The following is a 22,257-nucleotide window of genomic DNA, read 5'->3' on the forward strand; positions in this document are numbered from 1 at the left end:
TCCAAGATGAGGTGCTCCTTAACGGGTTTTAACACACAATGGAGAGGTGAAGAAGCACCTGACATGTAGTGAACTGCATCATGATCATTTAACGAACACCACGGAGTGGATTATTCTGCTTATGCCATAGTCATGCCATTGGTGGGGCACAAAATGTTCCTAAAAGCAGATTATTGGTCTTGACTTGTTTTCAGTCATTTTCCTTATTAGTAATGCAGTGACTAAATAGCTAAATATTCAACACATCAGCTATAGCCAGCTGTCCTCAATTAGACAATTTAGTGAGTAATAGACCCTAAAATTATTTGCATTGTATAATTGTCCACATTATATCAACATAATCCTTGTATATACAAATGTATTCATGTAGAGTTCTTTCATCTCTGCATTCAAACTTGGAGTGTATTAATGCACTGATTTTAAACAAATCGTGAAGTGTAGATTTCCTTATTGCTTGGTTATGCTGACAGCTAACATAGGTAACAGAGTGGTACTTTTTTTTGTTAAGTGTTGTCTACTTTGTGAATGTTTAAATCGCCATAACATGATATGAAGAACCTGTGTGATACTTGCCAATTGATTAGTCAGATCATTGGCACGCTTTTTAATCAAGAAAATTGAATGTAAACAGGTTGAGATGAATGATCAGTTTAAAGCAAAGTTTGTGTAACACATGTCATGTAACACACAATTATTGACATGAAATGCTTTCAGGAAAAATAAGAAAGTCTTGGTTTAGTAGCATGGCTTTAGCACAGCAGGTCTCAGTTGCAGTAATTCTCTAGTTCAAAGACGTTGCAGGCCTTGTGACAGCACTGCTCCACAATGCCCCTCTTCACCATCATATCCCCCATGTCTTTGTAGGGGAAATCGTCCGCCTCGTTCTCCTGGCCTGATTTTGGAGGGAGGAATCCTGCAGGGAGAAACAAAAATACTATTTGATATCCAAAATACTTTTTGTATTAACTAGAATAAACTGTTCTTAAAGGACTGGTGCCTTTACCAGCCTTGAAGTGATGTTCAAAGCTCTTCATCTCGAAGCAAATTGGAATTGAGAAGCGCCAGACACAAACTGCATCATGGACGCCACAAACTGTATTTTCGGACCCACCCCCATCTAAATGAAACACTTTTTCATGGATGTTCTTAGACCAGCCCCCCATCTTACCCAAAAGCGGCTCCACATCCCGCTTGGTCCCGCTTGGTTTGAAGAAGAAGCCTCTATCACCACACACCAGGTAGAGGGCATCGACCAGATGGGGCCCGCACAGCCGCTGGTTAGACATGGCATCAACCCCGGGGTTGGACACGACAAGCAGCACCAATAGCGAGACTACCTGTAGCCAGGGTGCCATGATGACGGACGGCTAGGAGCAGAGGGAGAAGGGGGTCACAACATAACAAGGGGTTCCAAGCTCTTATAATCTCAAGGCCTCCTAAAATGGCCAACCTGTGATGGAGGACCCCTCCACTAAATAAAACAGCCATTTGCGTCAAGGTTTTCTCACTTCAAGGGCAGCAGTGAAAGAACAAGTATCTTCACATGAACCAGCTTGCAGGAATGTAAAATCTCAAAAACGCAAGTGACGGAATACTACTATTGGTCCAAGTTTCTTTCTGTCCACATCCTAATCCTATCAAGGCTGAAATACAAACCTGATTTAAGATCACCATTTCGTGAATACAGCTGCTGATAGCTATCTGAACTTAAAAACCCATCTTGTAAAACTTGCCAAACATAAGGCTCCTGTTTAACCCAAGAAAACAGGCACACAACGCAAAGAAGAACTTACCTGGACCTGCAGAGTTGGTCGCAGGTGGGAAGATGTTGGTAGAGATGGAGATTAGGACCAAACTGCCAGGACATCCCATTTTTATACTCCTCACTCTATCACCGGTGACGTGGCTTTTGACTCCGTCAGCGGAAAACCATGAAGGGGCGGAAGAATTAAGGACCAAAATGATGAGCAGAAAGTCATGATCCAGTCTCACGCCTCGTTAAGCCTGTTTACACTGCTAAGTGGTATTAATGGTTGGAGAACACCGGACCAGAAGGGACAAGCTCGCTGGACAATGTATAACTATCGTCTAATACACATCATTACATCCAATATACACCAATGTTGGCCGTGTTGCCGGAAAGTTTTTAAGTGGGATGGTTAGGAAACGGGCTAGTTTACAATGACATCATGATTGACGTCAAAGGGGGTAGTAGATCAAAGACAATCAAACTGTTCTTAACTTTTGACAATCAAGAGCTTGACTTGGACTTAGAAAACACTGTCCGTCATGCTTTTTTTTTTTCAGATGTGGAAAGATAGTTACAGTCAGCGATAGGACTAGAGTACAAAAGATGTCATGGTGAATCAAGCCCCTGGCCACACTGGGAGATTTAGGTCACCCTCTGGACTGTGTCACATGATCACCCCAAATACATTAATTCATTATCCTAACCCACTTATCCTGAACAAGGTTGCAGGGGGGCTGGAGCCTATCCCAGCATACATTGGGTGAAAGGCAGGAATACACCCTGGACTGGTCGCCAGTCCATCGCAGGTCACACACACCATTCACTCACACACTCATACCTATGGGCAATTTTGAGTCTCCAATCAGCCTAACCTGCATGTCTTTGGACTGTGGGAGGAAACCGGAGTACCCAGAGGAAACCCACGCAGACACAGGGAGAACATGCAAACTCCGCACAGAGAGGCCCCGGCCGACGGGGATTCGAACCCAGGACCTCCTTGCTGTGAGGCGGCAGTGCTACCCACTGCACCATCCGTGCCACCCTCACCCCAAATATGAAATGTTACAGAGTGACTGTATCCATCTAACTGGAACATCAAGTATATGGCTTTTTCAACATGATCTGTGCCAATTCTCAGTGCTGTTTGGATGGTTGGTGTTGACTAGGTCATGTTTACTAACCATAAAATCCATATGTTGAGTTCATCTGTGGAGATCCTCACTCTGCATCTTATGTTAAAACCTGATGCAAAAAGAACTGCTGGTAATTGAAGTTGAACGTGTTCTAGAAAACTGACATACAATAGAGAATAAAACCTGCTCTTCATAAAGTTAATCAAATATACCTGTCTGACAACTTCCTCTGTCATGTAATTTCTCCTTTTCACAGATAAAGATCACAAAAGATCAGTTCTGTGTAAAATCTTCTGTGGAAGATTTCAGTATCATTTTGAGTTGTTCAAGTGAGCATATGGCTGTATGTGTGTTTATACATGAAATTCAGATTGAGTCAAATCAAATTCAATCAAGCTATTCTCAGTGGCCTTCCCTAAGTAAGGGAAGTCTGCAGTAGCCTGGAGTGGTTTTTACTCCACTTGGGGGCTCAAACCTTACAATTTAGGTGACCAAAACAAACTTTAACCCCTTAAGTATTGCCCCCTTTTCTTCACACAAGCTTGAGAATGACATACCCAAAATACAATAGTTACTTTTCTTGAACCATTTTGACTACAGCCATAATCCTGGTCTTTTCTAAAAAGTAACTCTTGGTGGTTTGTTTCGTCAAGGATCTTTAGGTTTTCTGGAGTCCGAATTACTCAAAATATTACAAAAAAAAGGTTGAGTAATATACTAACATTTATATTACATAATTATTTCAGTGTACACAGATGCTTGTGTGAGTTAGAAACACAATGGAGCCAGAAATTAGCATTTGCATTGGTTTTACTGAGCTGTCTATGCAGGTTTTCAAAACGACTGCTTGGAGAATGCAAAAGGACATATTGTAAGTAGATGATATTAAGGGTCTTATGGGGTGTAAAATACTGTATATTGTATAATATATCGTCCAGGACAAAGTGTCCTGAAATGCTCCTGAATAAAGTGTTCTCACGTCCCCCAGCCTATCACCATCCCCCTCCCTCTCAACTTCCCTCTCCTTGCTCTCCCCTCTGGCAGCAGACCCTGGAGATAAAAAACTACACTAATGACAATAATAACATCTAGTAAACTGATCAACGTCCATTGATTTAAGTTTTTGTAAAATACCCAATCCGCATCAACACATCAAACATATCCCACAGTTTCACATGCCATTTATTATTAAAAGGCAGACCTGTTCCTTATTTAGAAGCATACTGAATAATAATAAAACATTTTGGGAATGGTTTTTTGAGCCAAATAGGGTCAGGTCACTGAAAATACCCGCTATTGTGGTGGCAATGGCGTTTTCACTGTCCTCAGAAATATGCAGAAAGTACTTTCAAGGGCTCCAAAGGCAGAGTCTCCTATATTTTGGCATCCAAAATATATTTTCTGTTGTAAAACATCAACCTTTTTAGGTATAGAATTATAAAAGGTATAAAAGCACATGATTTACTGATAAATTAATCCACAATACTGTGCAGGACCTTGTCGTCAAATCATCGTAAACATAATTTTCTAGCCCCTCCACTTCAATACTTCTTTCCGGTGCTATTTCCAATATTCATGTATATTGGATGTAATGCAGGATGTCTGCATCTGCGATGTGGCTAATTATAGGGGCAGTTGGCCAAAGTGTATGCGGGTTGGTATCCCGCCTGGTCTCCTATGATGATAACAGCCATTAATACCACTTAGCAGAGCAAACAGGCTTGACAAGGCATGGGACAGGATCACCACTCTTGATTTTAGGTTTTTCATTCTTCCACCCCTTTTTTGTTTTGATCTTACGGAGTCACAAGCCACGTCACCAGAGATAGAGAGATGGGTATAAAAATGGGATGTAGTGGCAGTTAGGTCCTAACAACCATCTCTACCAACATCTGCTCACCTTCCAGCAACTCTGCAGGTACAGGTAAGTTCTAGAACTTCAGGTTGTGTGTCTGTGTCTGGGGTTAAACTGCGGCCTTGAGTTTGGCAAGTTTTACAAGATGTTAAACTTCAGATTGTCATCAGCAGCTGTATTCACTAAATGGTAATTTTGGATTAGTCAGGATAAGATTAAGATCTGGAAAGGAGGAAACCTGGTGCAATATTAGTACACCTACTCTGTGAATATAGGCCAAGATCTCACACACATACTATCTGTCAGCGGATTCAGTTCAACAGGCTTGTTCTTTCACTGAGATGCTATGCTGTTGTCCTTGTAAAAACAGAATCAGGTCCAGAATCCAGAATCACTACTGCACTCAGAAATGATAACATCTTGGTGTAAATGGCTGTACAGAGCTTCCAAAAATGTGAAAAAATATGTTCCCCACAAATATGTCTTTATATTCCCATGACTAATATCGATCAATGGTATAATGAAATAAGGATTTGTATTACAGTTTGCATCCTTATACTAGCCATGTTAAACAGTCACTGGTCTGCAGCCTGCCATCCATGTTGAAATAAGGTATCTAAACGTAGATAAATAAAGGTATCTTTGTTCAATCTGCTCCATCATGGGCAGACCATTTTAGGAGGCCTTGAGATTAAGAGCTTGGAAACCCTTGTAATGGAATGCTAACTGTTCCCACCCCTCTCCCCTTCCCCAGCTGTCCGTTATCATGGTCTCCTGGCTGCAGGTAGTCTCTCTCTTGGTGCTCCTTGCCCTGTCCAACCCTGGGGTTGATGCTGCGTCTAACCAGCACCTTTGTGGGACTCACCTGGTTGAAGCCCTCTACCTGGTGTGTGGAGATACAGGCTTCGTCCTGCAAAAAAGCGGGGCCAAACGGGACATGGAGCCTCGGCTGGGTAACTTGGGGGGCCGGTCCAATAATACTGATCTCAGCTGACACATGGACGCCCAGTCCAATTCAAGGAGTCACCAGGACACATTGAGGGGCCGGGGACTAAATCCATCTTTCCTTCGTGATACCATGGCTGATACCATGGCCAGTTATTCTCCCTAAAACAACACCCCCGAGTTAGTTGGATGGATGGATTCCAAACTTCTTAGGCATCACTGGAATATTTCTGGATGCCACTGCGTAGCCTTTGTACTTTCATATCAATGTGTTCCCAAAAGTCAAGAGATCAATTTGTGTTTTTCTCCCTGCAGGATTCCTCCCTGCAAAATCAGGTCAGGAGAACGAGGTGGACGATTTCCCCTACAAAGCCCAGGGGGGCGTGATGGTGAAGAGGGACATTATGGAGCAGTGCTGTCAGAAGCCCTGCAGCATCTTCGACCTGCAGAAGTACTGCATCTGAGGCCACCCCAGCCACCCTAGCCAGCTATTAACCCGACAGTTTAATGTTATTCCTGAAAGCATTTCATGTCAATCCTTTTGGGTTACATGAAAATAAACAAACAAAAAAGCTACATATTTTCCTTGTTTATTTTTTGGAAAAAAATAATAAAAGTTTCATAAAATTAATTTAGAGGAATATTTATATTTTATACCTACACAACCTCCATATCTATGACTTTTACTCCTGAGTTACAGATCCAAATACTCCACTGGAATCACCTTAAACGGCTTCACTGTAGTGAGCAGAGTCGGAAATTCTGCTTTTCCAGCTTCAGTAACCTCTGTCAGTGTCTACTTGAAGGCTATTGTATTGAAGATTGAATGAAAAATAAATTTATACATTCAAACATCATATGCTTAGATGTGATACTGTTAGTTACCTCAGAGGAAGGAATATTCTACCGTCTTCCGAATATTGTTTGGATGAGGGATACTTGTAACAAGTTTAAAAGTAAAACACACTGATGAGCCAAAGCATTATGAGCACTCACAGATGAAACGCATAACATTGATTATCTCATTACAATGCCGCATGTCAAGGTCTGGGATATATTAGATGGTAATGGAGATGCTCCAAACCAGTCATCTGGCCATAATGATTTGACCCTTGTCAAAGACACTTCAGTCTTCATGTCTGCCTATTTCTCCTGCATCCAACACACCAACAGTTGGCTCTCGTAGTTGGTCTGAACTGACAGAAGGGCTACTGTGGCAGTAGAAAATGTGGCAGAGAATTTGAATGATGGTGAAAGGAGAAATGTGTCACAACACATAGTGTATTGCACCCTGCTGTGTATGGTGCTGCGTATGGTGATGCGTAGCCGCAAACTCGTCAAAGTGTCCATGCTAACCCCTGTCCACCGTCGAAAGCGTCTACAATGGTCATGCGAGCATATGAACTGGACCTGGGAGCAATGGAAGGTCTGAAGAGTCTTGGTTTCTTTTATGTCATCCTTCAGCAAGACAATGCGCCCTGCCACACTGCACAACTTGTTCACAAATAGTTTGTGGAACATGGCAAATAGGTCAAGGTGTTGCCATGGCCTCCAAATTCCCCAGATCTCAATCCAATCAAGCATCTGTGGGATGTGCAGGAACAACAAGTCCGACCCATGGCGACTCCACCTCACATTTCTTATAGGTCACGATACAAACCCACTTTTTGGAAGTTGTAAAGAAGAATCACTCATTTCAATGTGGAGATAGATGCTTACTTTGATGCAGGGGTCAGTGATTATGATCGCGGAGAGATACGGTTTCTGGTTTATGTTTTCACCTTGAAGTTCAAAACAGAGAGCTCAGTCAACTGAGTAATGTATTTCTTCAGCAAAGAGCTGAATAACCAGCAGACCAACCAATTTGTTTGTGCACATAACTGGAAAAATGAGATTGGGTGTCTTTGGAATAGGTGGCACAAAATGAATGACAAACTGCGCTGGTGAAAGACTAAAGTCTGTACTGTATGTGAAAGTGTATCTACACAGAAGTGTAGATAGTTTAGCCCTCACTGTTGCTGCATCATTGACGGGAGTACTCAGCAGCAGCAGTTCAAAGGTCATGTCACAGGGATATCTAGTAAAAACGTTAATACTACACATATACTGCAGACGGCCCCCACCACGTCCACGCCCGACATGGAGCCCCACTCCTTGAAGAGGATGACGGAGGTGGCCAGCACCACGGTGGTGAAGAAGACGTAGTAGATGGGGTAGACCAGCAGGGTGTTGAAGACGTCCAGGGACTTGTTGAGGTAGTTGACTTGCGTGATGATGGAGGCCACCAGCGAGACCAGCAGGATCCAGGTAAGGGGCTGCTGCACCACAGAGGGGTCGCTGAAGAAGGAGCGGATGGCGATGCCCAGGCCCTTGACGGAGGACACGGTGAAGGCCCCGAGCAGGGAGCAGATGCTTATGTACACCAGGATGTTGCTCGCTCCCACACGCGGGGAGAAGTTGAAGATCTTCACACCAGGAAGACTGGAGAAGCGCAACAGAGATAGATCAGATATTACATCCTATTTCAGATATCATTTCTGATCTATTTCAGATCTATTAATGATGCTTTTTCAGATCAAAGCTCCAGATTCCATTAAAATTTGTTCTTAACTTTGGCTTTTAATCAATCAAATCCTTAACTTTGAATCAGTTGAATGTATTTTTTTGTTTTCTTTTCTGGAAGAAGCATTTTGTTTTTCACCAAAACAAATTTAACACACTATGTTTGAGACCAAAATAGTTTTTTGAAAAATACATATGAAATCAAACAGTATGTCCTGCTTATTTATTGATTTATTAAAACTTTGAGTGGGGTTCGAGACAGAGATAGGATTACAGTACAGAACATGCCATGCCACACTGGGAGATTTACATCAGAGTTGAATGTTGGCCACCCGACAGACTGTGTTACATGATCACCCCAAATACTCCTCACAAAGTAAAATGTTACAGAGCGATTATATTCCTCTAACTCAAACAACAAGTGTACAGCTCGGTCTACGCAAATACTTGATTCTAATTGGATAGTTGGTGTTGGTGTTCAATGCATACATGTATTTTTCAGTCGAGCATCAACACAGACCCTGACAGAGGTTACTGAGTCTGGAGAAACATTTTCCTGCTATGCACCATACAGTGAAGCCTTTTAAGGTTATCTCACTGGAGTGCCTGGATCTGTAACTCAGGAGTGATGGGACGTCATAGATATGGAGTTTGTGTGGGGGGTTCATCATTGTGGCAATGTAATGTTCACACAGGTAACAAATAAAAAATCTTACTCAATATTCATTAAATTAAACCTTTATTTTTTGCAAAAAATAAACAGGGAAAATATTTTGTTTGTTTCTTTTCATGCAACACAAAAGGCTTGACATGAAATGCTTTCAAGAAAAAGAAGAAACTTTTGGTTTAATAAGTTTAATGGCTTTGGCTTTTGGAGGCCTCAGTTGCAGTAATTTTGTAGGTCGAAGATGCTGCAGGGCTTGTGACAGCACTGCTCCACAATGCCCCTCTTCACCATCATATCCCCCATGTCTTTGTAGGGGAAATCGTCCACCTTGTTCTCTTGACCTGATTTTGGAGGGAGGAATCCTGCAGGATACATTTTTTTTAGTTGATATCCAGACTTTTTGGGGATGATTTTAAAATTAAATGGACCAAAACTACTCAGTAGCATATCCAGCAATAGTCCAGTGATGCCTAAAAATGTAGGACTCTTGTAAAAGGACTGGTGCTTTTATCATTGTTGAACAGATGGTCAGAGCTCTTCATCTCTAAGCAAATTGTTATCATGCACATCTTACCCAGAAGAGGCTCCAGGTCCCGCTTACTCCCGTTTGGCTTGAAGAAGAAGCCTTTCTCTCCACACACCAGGTAGAGGGCTTCAACCAGGTGAGACCCACACAGGTGCTGGTTAGACGCAGCATCGACCCCAGGGTTGGACAGGAGGAGCAGCAACAATGGAGAGACTACCTGCAGCCAAGACGCCATGATGATGGACAGCTGGGGGTAGGGAGGAAAGGAGGCCACACTCCATTACAAGGGTTTCCAAGCTCTTCATCTCAAGGCCTCCTAAAATGTCATGCCAACCCCTCATTTCATTATGATCAGAATTAAATAAAAAAAAAATTTGTTAAGGGAATATTTTTCCACATTTCTGGAAGCTGTGCTCCTCTGTACAGCCATGTTTACTCATTTCTTAGTGGGGCTGAGATTACGGTTTTATAAAGAGCGACAGCATTTACAAGGGCAGCAGCGTAGCATGTTGGAAGTACAACCCTGCAGGAAAAATAATTTTTTGAAACAGCTGGTTGCTGACTGACTACCAGCTCAGACAAGGTACCAACACAAGCTGGTTGACCAGCTCAGCTAGACCAGCTTTATTACCAGCTTGGCCATGCTGGTTGATGAGCTCATACCCAGCTCATACCCATCTTATGACCAGTTGGCATTGCTGGATTTTACAGCAGGGAAGCTTCTTAACATGAACCGGCTGCGAGAAAATCTGTGTGTGAAATCTTTTTTTCTCTCTCTGTGTTTTCTGTGTGTGAAATATTAAAAACATTAGTAGGAGTACTAATAACGGGTCAGGTTTCCTCCTGTCCACATCTTAATCTTATCCAGCCTAAAATACAAACCTTATCACTTAGTGAATACAGCTACTGATGACGATCTGAAGTTTAAAAACCATCTTGTCAAACTTGCCAAACACAAGGCTCAAGTTTAACCCCCGAAAACAGAGACACAACCTGAAGTTCTAGAACTTACCTGTACCTGCAGAGTTGGTGGAAGGTGGGCAGATGTCAGTAGAGATGGTGGTTAAGACCTAACTGCCAGCACATCCAGTTTTTATACCCCTCACACCATCTCAGGTGACCCACCGCTTGACCCCGTCAGCGGAAAACAAAAAGGGCCCGGAAGAATTAAGGACCAAAATGAAGAGCAGAAAGTCGTGATCCAGTCCCATGCCTCGTTAGGCCTGTTTGCACTGCTAAGTGGTATTAATGGCTGTCATCGCTATCAGAGAGCATTGGACCAGACGGGACAAGCACGCTGGACACCAACCATCATACACTTTGGCCACCTGCCCCCAGAATTAGCCACATCACAGCTAATGGTGCTCAACATTTTAAGTGGGCTATCTGCAGCAGCAGATGGCTAATGAGTGTGTTCTTCGTAAATATGTCTTGTTCAGTACTGCAGTAGCAGCATTTGCAGAATGGGGTATCTGCCGTTTCTTCAGACACTTTTGCAAAGTCTTGATTGCCTTGGAAACATTTAGCTTGTTTTTGCTGATTATATACAAAACCTTTTTTTTAGAAAAGGTTAGTAAAGGGACAATTATCCTGGATGATGTTTACATCTCATGTTTAAAATACAGGATATTCCAAGAACGGGACATAAATTAAGAAAGAACATTTTTTATGCATGAGAATATGGTGACAATTGCATTGATTTCATAAATGATATTATTAAGGTAAAACACAAGGTGACGTATTCCATTAAAGTAGGATAGAAAAAGAATAATGTGATTAACAAAGTCAACTACAGGAGATTCTTCAAGTTGAGTTCTGTTAGCAGAATGAAGGGGGCGTAAATGGAAATTAGCAAAGGATGAATTCCGTAAATATATATATTTTTTCACACAGAGAGTGGTTACTGTGTGGAATAGCTTGCCAGGTCATGTAATGGAGGCAGAAACTGAGGAAAGGCTGTATACAAAGACTATCTAGCTTTTGGGTAAACTAAGCTGACTTTAGGTAAAGGTAAAGGTGAGTTTTGATTCGCTTAATGGCCTGTTCCTGACATTATTTTATGTTATGTGGTCATCTCAGTGAACTGACTCGAAAGAAATGATAGAGAATCCAACTCCAAGAGAAATCTTATCTTTTTATTTTTAATTCATCCTGGGAGTAAAATAACAGGAACTATAGCTGCAACTGAGTTACCAGTGAAACTTTAAAAGTGTAGCCTATCAATATCAGCTTTATCTACATGTGATACTTTTATTATCATGAGTCAATAAAAGTATTTGGCACGTGCATTACATCAATCCTAGTGTTGAAGGGGCAGATTGGATTGATACTGTGATATAGTTAGTGCTGATTTACTGATTTATTAGTTGATTGATTTACGTTGATGTGCTAATCTTGAAATCCACAAGCCCGAAAGTGCCGAATTACCCACATGCAGTTACATAAACCACCAGCAGGGGTCCCCCTTACTCCACCTGACGATCCAGTCACATTTCCCTATCAGGGCCATCTGCTGATAGATGGGGTTCAACAGGTCATTAATTAAAACATTTTTTTGAGCGAAAGAATCAATGAGGTACGATAATTTATTGCAGGAAACTAGGATACCATTATTCTTTTTTTAGGTCACACCTGCGCTATACAATTTAACTACAAAGAATTAGCACTTAATCTAGAGTGATGACATTTAGCAGGTCCTTTTTTAAATTTACACATAGATACCACATTATTCATTTATTAGCAACTGAAATGTATGAAATTGGGTAAGGATTCTTAACGGTTGCTCAAGTTTACTAACGGTACAGAAATGTAAGTAGAAAGCGCATGAAGGTCAGCTTCAATTTTAACTCCAGTCACTATGCAAAGGGAGAGTGGGGAAATTTATGAGATTTACAGGTTTATAGTTTTATAAAAAATTTTAAAAAGTAAAATTGATATGACAATTATGCTATTAACAGAGAAAGAAAAGTGGTAGATAATTACCATTGAAATACCTTATAAAACTCTGTTTAGCCACAATGCGCAATGCTATTAACGAAGAACTACTGTATACAGTACGTGTATTTATACAGTACTTATGAGCCACCGATCAGGAAAAGTGCTTATCGAAGACTGTAATAGCTGCATCAATGGGTGTAATGTCATGACAGGTCAGGTCTCTTGAAATGAGGTCATCAGGATTGACAGGTGAAAAGCGATGGGAAAGGAAGATTAAGGAGCTCAGACTCCTCCACATGGCCTGTGTTTCCTGAGTTAGTATGACCTTCATCAGACCAGTGATGGAAGAAATCATTTCTGACTGCAGTCGTTTTTAAAAACTTTTATTTCACCGCGAAATCCCAGCTGATTGACTGAGTAATCTTTGACCTGCGGAGCATGTTTGTGTGTTTGTGTGTGATTGGCGGGGGGTTGTGGTGTGGGGTGAGGGGTGGGGCTGGTGAGGATTATAGTGGATTCACCCGTAACTACAGGTGGGGGAAGCTTGTCAGACCTGCTGAAGTACGTGCAATAAATACGCGCTTCACGGAGAACCAGAGTGTACCAATCGCTATACATTGTGCAATGGGCTCCAGAATTATTGGCACTCTTGATAAAAAAGGCTGTATATGATAAACAACACAGAATGAAACACAATTTACATTTTATACAATTTCAATCTCAAAACAGATGTAATCGCAGTGATCCCCATGCACTGGATGGCTCTTGCATATACGGTATAGGATAACAAGAACTGTGCCATATTGTGTGTGTGTATTTATGTGTATGCATCTGTCTGTGAGTGTCTGTATATGCAAGGGTTTGTGCAGGCAGGCGTGTGTATATTTGGATTTGGGTGGGTCTGTGTGTGTGTGTGCGTGTGTGCGTGTGTGCGTGTGTGTGTGTGTGTGTGTGTGTGTGTGAGAGAGAGAGAGAGAGAGAGAAAGGGGGGGGGGAGAAAGAGAGAGAGGTTTGACCAGAACACAGCAGGAGGGTTAAATCAATGCTTATACATCTGTACTAATGCAGTTAGTAACATTATTCTAGACCTCTATACTTCTGACTCATTTGAGTGTTTTTCAAACATTTAATTTCTCAGAAAAGCATGTCAGCTTCAGGCCATGACATGAACAGGAGTAAACAAGAATAAAAGAATAAACATATTCCATATCTTCTGGTGAGGCTGCAACAGTATGAAAGCCAGGCTAAGTGTTATATGTAATCGATTTGGAAGGCAGTTTTATTCAGACCAATTTACAAAAAGTGCTTTGAACTTCAAAACTCTTCAGGCAAACAACTGGTACCCACGTAATCAGTGCTATGGTGAATGCAATCAGGGCTGGGTAAGTAAGGGTTAGGGTGGTTTTAATGTTATTGGGGATTACAGCAGGGTTGGTAAGTGCTTAGTCAAAAAGATGAGACTACAGTCTGTGGCCATTAATGATGAGTGACTGTGCTGTTTTTGAGATGGTGGGGGTAAAACCTCATCACTTAGAAAGGACCTGCGATCATGAAAATCAAAATGATGCTTGCAGAACTGGATCCTTGCAGAGATGAAGCTTGTAGACATGGAGCTTGTAGAGATGAAGCTTGTAGACATGGAACTTGTAGAGATGGTGCTTCAAGAGATGGTGCTTGCAGTGATGGTGTTTGTAAAGATGCAGCTTGTAGAGATGGTCCTTTGAGACATGGAGCTTGGAGAGATGGAGCTTGGAGAGATGGAACTTGCCGAGATGGTGCTTAAAGAGATGGTGCTTGCAGTAATGGTGTTGTAGAGATGGAGCTTGTAGAGATGGTCCTTTGAGACATGGAGCTTGGAGAGATGGAGCTTTGAGAGATGGTGCTTGTAGATATGGAGCTTGTAGAGCTGGTGCAACTTGTGTTGGGTCAACAGAGTGGCTGAGCGAGGCTGTATGCCTGGACCATAGACCTGTTGTAGGAGGGAGCCCAGTAGAAACAGTTTATTCATAAAGAGTGGTATTGTTACACTGTTTTATCAGGTCTTTCAGTGAAAGCAGAGATCCTTGGAGTGTTAAAGACCAGGTAGGAGCAGAATGACAAGCCTTGGATGTAATGAACAAGACTGATGAATAGCCTATTGTAATTATTAAATAATGTGCATAGGTGCTGTTCATGCCATAGGGTAATTGCCATGGTACACTGGCAGACAAATATGTTTGTAATTGTTGAAGCCTAGGTTATTTTCAGAGGTGGAAAATCCATGGAAAGTAAAATTATCCTGTATTTTGTTTAAAATTCATGAAATTCATGGCTCATGGTTGGACGAAACACATGACAGGACTGTTACTTTCTTGCCCCTAGACTTTCCTAACAACCTCTGCTTATTAAGATATAGACTGCCTCGGGAAGTGAAATATTGAAATTAGATGTTAAAAACAAGTCCATATGTACACATGCATGCTCATTATCAAGGACCAAACACGGCCTACTAAGTCTAAACCCCAGCAGGAAAGTTTTCTGTTCTAACTGTAAATGTAAAAAACATATTCTTGGAGAGCTGGGCCTAAAATGTCCCCAGAAACAGAACAGGACCAATAACAGTTCATCCATGAGAGCCAAAATGGCCACATTGCATGTATATATCAGAAGCATACAGCGCACATGATTTTTGGGCAAGGTTGCTTGACAAGCCACAAAAAGGGCTTTGATAGATTTCCACCCTGGGAGGATAGAAGCCACTAATGGACCACGGCAGGAATCAGACCAAGCCGAGCGATCGGGGGAAAGTCACAAGGCCCCACCAGGGAGGTGGTGCGCAAGACACCATCGATTGCACCGTAATTGAACAAAACTTTATTTATTTATTATTCAAACCTGGCCGAGACTGCCAGCACCGCATGTGCGGAAGGAAGCGTGAGACCGAAGAGGGCAGTCCGGAGGGATTCTGGGGACCGAGAGAGAGGGCAAGCGGAATTAGGCGCGGGGCGGAGCCGACTCTTCGACCCTTGCGCCCGTTTTTGCGTGAGACTGCTGGGAACGGGGAATGCGGCAGAGGGAAGGCTGGCGGTTTGAGGGATTAGCGGGATGAAGATCAAGCGGAGATTAATGGGTTTTGCAGCTCGGGGGGGTAAATGGGCCAGGGCGGCGGGCGGGGTGATCGATGCGCGAGGCATCCAGCGCCTGGGATGTCGATGAGCAGGGATCAGAGGGAGCATCGCTGGACACGCTCCCATCCCCTCAGATAAACAGCCGCAGTTTGCACTGGATTTTTAGGGGTGATCTGGACATCCGTGGTGGTTTTCACACAGATCCATACAGATAAGGGGGTTTTACCTGACCACACAGCCGTCGGAACAGCAGGAGAGCTCTGTGGGGATATCTGCTGCAAAGCCGAGAATAACACATTGTAACATATCTTCTTCTTCTTAAGCAGAATTTATGTCTTAAAAGGATATCTTTTGCTAGGACCAAATAAGATAAATATAGCCTTTAGCTAAAAATTTTGAATGTGTAATATGAATATAAAATTGATATGTAATATGATGCACCAACTTCAAATGTATAACCTACAAAATAACAAACTGTTGGAGTCAAGCTATTTTTCTCACCACAGATTTCGACCAAAATGTACTGCTAGTATTAAAATTTCTGGTAAGGTATTCTATATTGTGATCAAATGCAGGGCATAGCTGAAGTATAATTAGGGCCACCTGTTCCTATTTTTTTTTCAAGTAATACAGTCCTCCACCAACAAAATGTCGAGAACCCTTTTTTCAAGTGGACATGCAGTGGTATATTGAAATGATGTGGAGGGGATGCTAGTCTTTGTTTGCAGCATTTGAATGAACATTCTTTCATTAGAAATGAGAGCAGTTACATAACATTCAAATTCCGATCGTTTTACGGAATTCGTGAGCTGGACGACAGCAATGCGGTTTATTTTAGCAGGACCGTAATATGTTTTGCTATGTGTCTGACGAGCCTGTGCTTTGTAAGTCGCTCAATTTCTTTGTTGGTTTTATGGGTTCTGACATCATGACTTTCACACCAACCGTTTGTGTCGACCAGACTTTCAGCCGTTTTCAGGGATTAATTAGGGCGATGTCTCCGAACCCTCCAATCCCTCGACAATGCCCTGAGCTCTGTCAGCGCCATGGTGTGAAATCCATCTCCATTTCCACAAATTGTGGGTTAAAAACTGATTTACTGTGAATCGTACTCCGCGGCAGAATACCAACTACCCTATCTGGTTTTTATCATGGCTGCCCCTGAGAATTTGGGAGCCCGAAGCAGAATTGTATTTGAAATTGGCCTTTATTACATGCTTGTTGACAAATGCACACACGGTAATTTGGGATTATCCGCGTTTTTGAGTGGAATGTTTAGACCTAATCGTATATCTGATAAATTTTGCATGATGCCCGGCTGCTGCTCACAGCCCACTGACAGACACTTCCCTCTCATTGTGAAGCACAGGCTTTAATTGATGGTTGTTTGTTTGTTAATTGCCCGTCTATTGTTATCTCCTTTGTGTGATTTATTGTTATATTGCACGTTGTACAAAATTAATTAAACTCTGGGTGGAGTGTGGATATTGGGTGCAAAATGACAAAGGGAAATTCAGTCAGAAGGGTGGGTGGTCACATGGCACAATTCGTATTCTTTTAACAATGAACTTAAACTAATAAAGCATATTCAACTGGCATACAACACAGACCACGTGAGTGCTTTTTCATTTAATCACATTTCCCCATGCGTCAATTAAGATTGCCACTTTATTGACTCACTCCATTAATGTCAATAATTAGCTCGCTAATATAACTACACATACATGCATAATTAATCTATTAATTTCCTTTAAGCAAATTCTTTTTTTCCCGTCTTTGAGAAGCGGCAGTCGACATAGAGAGCTCAAGTTCGGAAGCCCTGTTGTTGTTGGCGAGGGAGACCCAGCGTTCACAGTAAAGCTCGTACGGTTGGCTCAAACTTTTACGCTGTAAACTCAAAGTCACCGCCGTCCCACGGGAGCCTCGCGGCTCGGCGGTCAGCTCTCCGCTCCCTGACTGACCGTGCGGGTGAAGGGTGTGTCTCGCGGTTGACGACCCTCCCGCTCCTGCGGTCACGAAGGTGGCGGACGGAGCTGGCACCGCTGTGGCCCGTCCTGGGCATCTTGGCACAGCGGGTATTGACACCGGCTGAGCTGCCAGATCCGCCATATGCTCCTGACGGCGTCTTCGCAGACGCGCGCCCGCAGAGGTGTTACCGCTGAACTCTTCATTGTTCTCCCCCGGCAGCTCCCCCCGCCCGCGTCAGTTTCTCTGGAGACAATTTGTCCGTAATGATTTCCCATGTGTGCTCCAAACGCCACGGCTATAACTAAATTGCAAATGTGACATTTTAATGATCATCACACCGTGTGCCGGATGCTCTTTATATTTCCGTCACGTAGCCTATTTAAAAACGCCACACCTCCGTTAATCTTTCCCTCTCATTAAAATATGTAACCAAAACCTTATGTGTGATGAATCATCATAGACCTACGGTTCAATTAATTATTCACAATGCTTTTGGGTTATAGAGTAGCAACTGCTACAGCCATAGTCTCCCTGGATGTGTCAATCAAATGCTTCGGAATTATTTTTTGTTAGAGACCACTGACACAGCATATTTCCTATGACACTCCCATTCTTCCCATCCTGTTGGTGGCAGTATACACCCATTCAGGTGTCCCAAGCCATACATTGAGGAGTAATAGAAAACGTGACATTTCTTGCCTTGCAACAGACATATCCCAAGAGAACTTGACCATGTTGTTGTCAAGGAAACCCACACCCTGGGCCGGCCAGAGGATGATGGGCTCCCCCGCTGAGCCTGATTCCCCCAGAGTTCCTTGCTGTTTGTCACCCAGGGAGATCGTCAATGCCACTGTCAGCCCTGACTTGCTTTTGTATGGGTTTAGACCCAGAAATTCTCTAATGCACATTCTGCCAAAATACTTTTGTAACATACGCTACATAAATACATTTGGCAGCATTTTATTTTACTGCCTGTTAATTACCCAGTACAGTACTTACTGGGTAAGTACCAGTGCTTATTAGGTAACTATTTTGATTTCAAAATAAGTCATATGAAATGGGGTGCAAAACATATTCATATAATTTCATATTGTACTTACTGACTTTGTTTCATAGTACTTACTGCTGAATTCAAGGTAGTTAAATGATAATTACAGGAATATCTGTGTTTTTACCCAGTAAATACAAGGAAAGAAATGGTCTGTAAAATAAAGCCTCACCATACATTTTTCTATTTCATTGTATTTGACGTTTGCCATTTAGGTGATGCAGTAGCCATCCCCTTCTCAAACAAAATGGAGGGTTTGCAGGCGACAGTGCTATGAAGGAAAAGCGTCTGACCTAGAAGTAATGTTTTCGGTTTTTCAGCCAGCTTCACTGCCATACGACTAACCATCGATCAGCAGGTCCTCGGGACTATTTGCTGTGTAACTGTGTAGAAGTCAGGGCTGAATGACCGTCTTTGTCCCTGAGTCCTGGGGGCTGCATTCAAAGGCTATTTTTCTGTATCCTCTGCTTTAGATCAAGGTCAGAGTTAAGAACATCAGATGGGGCAGCCAGGAACAAGTCAAGGAGATAACCATGGTCTCAAGTGAATGGACAATTAGAAACCTTCATGACCTCTAAGACCATGTACTATTATCAAGTGCAAAACATTAAGGCTTGACACCAACATATTTAACCTTGAATTCCACAGAGGATCTTAGTATCTTATAGACAGTGAGTATCCTAGTATGGTACAACTCCATATGAAGTGATTAACCTTCCACCTATTCATCCTGAATATAGTTGGAAAAAGTCTTCTGTTCAAGAAATTGTCAAAGTGGCATTCTCTACAACTGTCCTCAGTTTCCATCTTCTGTCTGTTCTGTTTCAAAACAACCTTAAGTGTAGAGATTTACTGTCATTAATCCATGCGGGAAGTGAAACAGGCTATTGAGCTTAATTTCATTGCGTCTGCTTGCATTTGGATTCAGAGTGGCCACTTATTTGTTTCAGGTTTTATTCGACAGAACAGTCTTTGTTCAAGACTCCCAGGAGGGGGCTGGTGGGCTCCTCCATTTTGTAATTTCCGAAATGGATTAAGTCCTGTTGCGACTTCATTTGTGTATAAAGCTATTTTTCAAGGGCGAGGCAGGATAAAGGATGTGTTCTGGGGAATCTCTTTTTAATTTGATCACTGTGTGATGGAGACGGAGATGAGGCGGGCTTCTCGCTGCGGGTGGCTCAGCCAATACAGACACACGGTATTGTCAAATACACACTGCTGTTCGTTTCCCAACACAAGAAGCCCCCCAAAACATGTCGGCATTAAAACTGGATTGAAACATACATTAGACTATGTCACTAGTTACACTCACTGAGCACTTTATTAGGTATTTATTACTTATTTTTTAGACTTATTAAGTCTTCTGCTGCTGTTGCCTATCCACTTTGAGGTTTGTTGTATCACCTGGATATTTGCGTTACTGTCACCTTTCTGTCAGCTTTGACCAGCCCTTGTCCTCTTATTAACAACACATTTTTGTCCCGCAGAACTGCTCCTCACTGGATGTTTTTTGTTTTTTGCACCATTCTTTGCAAACTCTTGAGACTGTTGTGCATGAAAGTCCTGAGATACTCAAGTTTCTGAGATACTCAAACCACCCTGTCTGGCACCAACAATCATTCCACAGCCAAAGCCCCTTAGATCACATCTTCTCTATTCTGACATTTTGTCTGAAAAAAAGCTATGACATTTGACCATGTCTGCATGCTTTTATGCATTTAGTTGCTGCCACATGATTGCCTTATTATATATTTGCATTAATAAGCTGGTGAACAGGTATACCTAATAAATATAATAAATTATGAATATAATTTAAGAATAGAATCAAATCTGATTTGAATTAATTTGGATTGAATTAAGAATCCCCGTCGGCCGGGGCCTCTCTGTGCGGAGTTTGCATGTTCTCCCCGTGTCTGCATGGGTTTCCTCCGGGTACTCCGGTTTCCTCCCACAGTCCAAAGACATGCAGGTTAGGCTGATTGGAGAGTCTAAATTGCCCGTAGGTATGAGTGAGTGTGTGAGTGAATGGTGCGTGTGCCCTGCGATAGACTGGCGACCTGTCCAGGGTGTATTCCTGCCTTTCGCCCAATGTATGCTGGGATAGGCTCCAGCCCCCCTGCGACCCTGATCAGGATAAGCAGGTTCAGATAATGGATGGATGGATGGATATATATTTGTGTGTGTGTGTGCCTGCATGTGTGAGTGAAAACCTGCTATGTTATGTACACATACACGTACAGTGCGTACAGTAAATTATAACACAATAGAAACACAAGGGTTAACAAAAGTTTTTCAAAAAGTAAGTTGGATTATAAAGTGGGACTCAGCAAAACATTTAACGATTCAGTGGTAATTGTTCCATCAGCGAATTAATAAATGGCTGTCTTTACGAAATGAGGTTTGCCCATTACTTCAAATATTTTATAAACTCTAAAGCCTTGTTTGTCTTCTTTTTATTGTGTGCTTTTGCAATTGCAGTGTGTTTTATGTGTCCTATGTGTAAAATGACAAAGAGATCATTCATCTGAGGAGTACAAATTTGCATTATTATCCTGCGGCTATGATAAAAATAGAAGTTAAAAAAAGAAAGTAAGAAATTTTGAGAGACAAGATAGATTAAACTCTTGGGGGGCTGGCGTTCCGTTTTTGTGACTGGGATTTGTTAAATCCGACTGTAAAATACAAGGTTTTATTGGGAGTTTTATTAGTGTTTTCATTTTACGGAATATGATGAAAGGGGTCATTTTGCCCATTAAATAGATGAATGTTTATGTGTTGGGTAAGGAAAGATACAGTGAGCTCCAAAATTAATGCTGCCGTCCTTACAGAGAGAGCACGAGAGTGCTACTGGGAAGAGAGGCACCGGAGAAACTTAGACCATCATTCAGGGAGGAAATGGATAACTGTAGTCTCCAGGGATATTATTTGGCAATATTACACTGTGTCAAGCCGTGCCAACATATTTATGTACATTATTTATACCACATAATGAAGAGCATAAAGAAAGCCGGACAGTGCAATAAACATGAGTTGGCAACACGATGTGCTGGGATAATCATCGAATCAATTAACCTGTCTCACCTATAAAGAAACACGTTTTTTTATTTAGTAGTTTTTTTATCTCTTAAAGTATAATTCGTCTTGAAGCATTTAGACTTGTAAGTGCTGCTCAGATCCTGCGGGTTGCACTGCTGAGAGTACATTTTCTGTTTGTGTGTGGGTCTGAGGAATGTTTGGAGACCCACACTCTTGAATACTAATGATGACTGTAATGTGCATGCTGATGCTGATGATGGTTATGGTGATGGTGATGGTGACGGTGATGGTGAGGATGATGATGATGATTTTGATGATGATTGTGATGATGGTGATGGTTGATGGCGATGATGATGATGATGGTAATGATGGATGATGATGGTAATGTGACTATAATAGATGGTTACTATAAACTCATCATCCTGATCATCTATTTATTCTGTTTATTTTGGTTATGTTGATAACCTTGATACAGTCCAAAATGCCAACAACAAAATATGCCAGCACATATAAGTCAGTGAATACACACGCAGGACGCCCTTGTGTAATAATGCACTAGGACCTTTAGATGATGATGCTGATGGTGGTTATTGGTACTATAAACTCATTCTCCTGCCGGTATATTTATGTTGTGTGCTTTGTTGCAGAAGACCTTGTGTGATAAAACACTGGAGGTCCTCTCGGGAGTGCTAGAGGAGAGCTCAAGGGGGTCTGAGGGAGACT

The 22,257-nt window shown here is 42.1% G+C and overlaps 1 protein-coding gene across 1 annotated transcript; it reads right to left on the reverse strand.

Moving 5' to 3' along the window:
• Positions 1-764: 764 nt before the first annotated feature.
• Positions 765-9,673, reverse strand: LOC133133247 (uncharacterized). Its single transcript, XM_061249346.1, has 6 exons — positions 9,487-9,673; positions 9,134-9,274; positions 7,807-8,120; positions 5,475-5,648; positions 1,169-1,367; positions 765-913 (listed from the first exon to the last, which is right to left on the reverse strand). The coding sequence occupies exons 1-6, from the start codon at positions 9,671-9,673 to the stop codon at positions 765-767; spliced, it is 1,164 nt and encodes a 387-aa protein (XP_061105330.1).
• Positions 9,674-22,257: the final 12,584 nt, after the last annotated feature.

This window comes from Conger conger, chromosome 7 (assembly GCF_963514075.1).
Source record: "Conger conger chromosome 7, fConCon1.1, whole genome shotgun sequence".
NCBI lineage: Eukaryota > Metazoa > Chordata > Actinopteri > Anguilliformes > Congridae > Conger > Conger conger.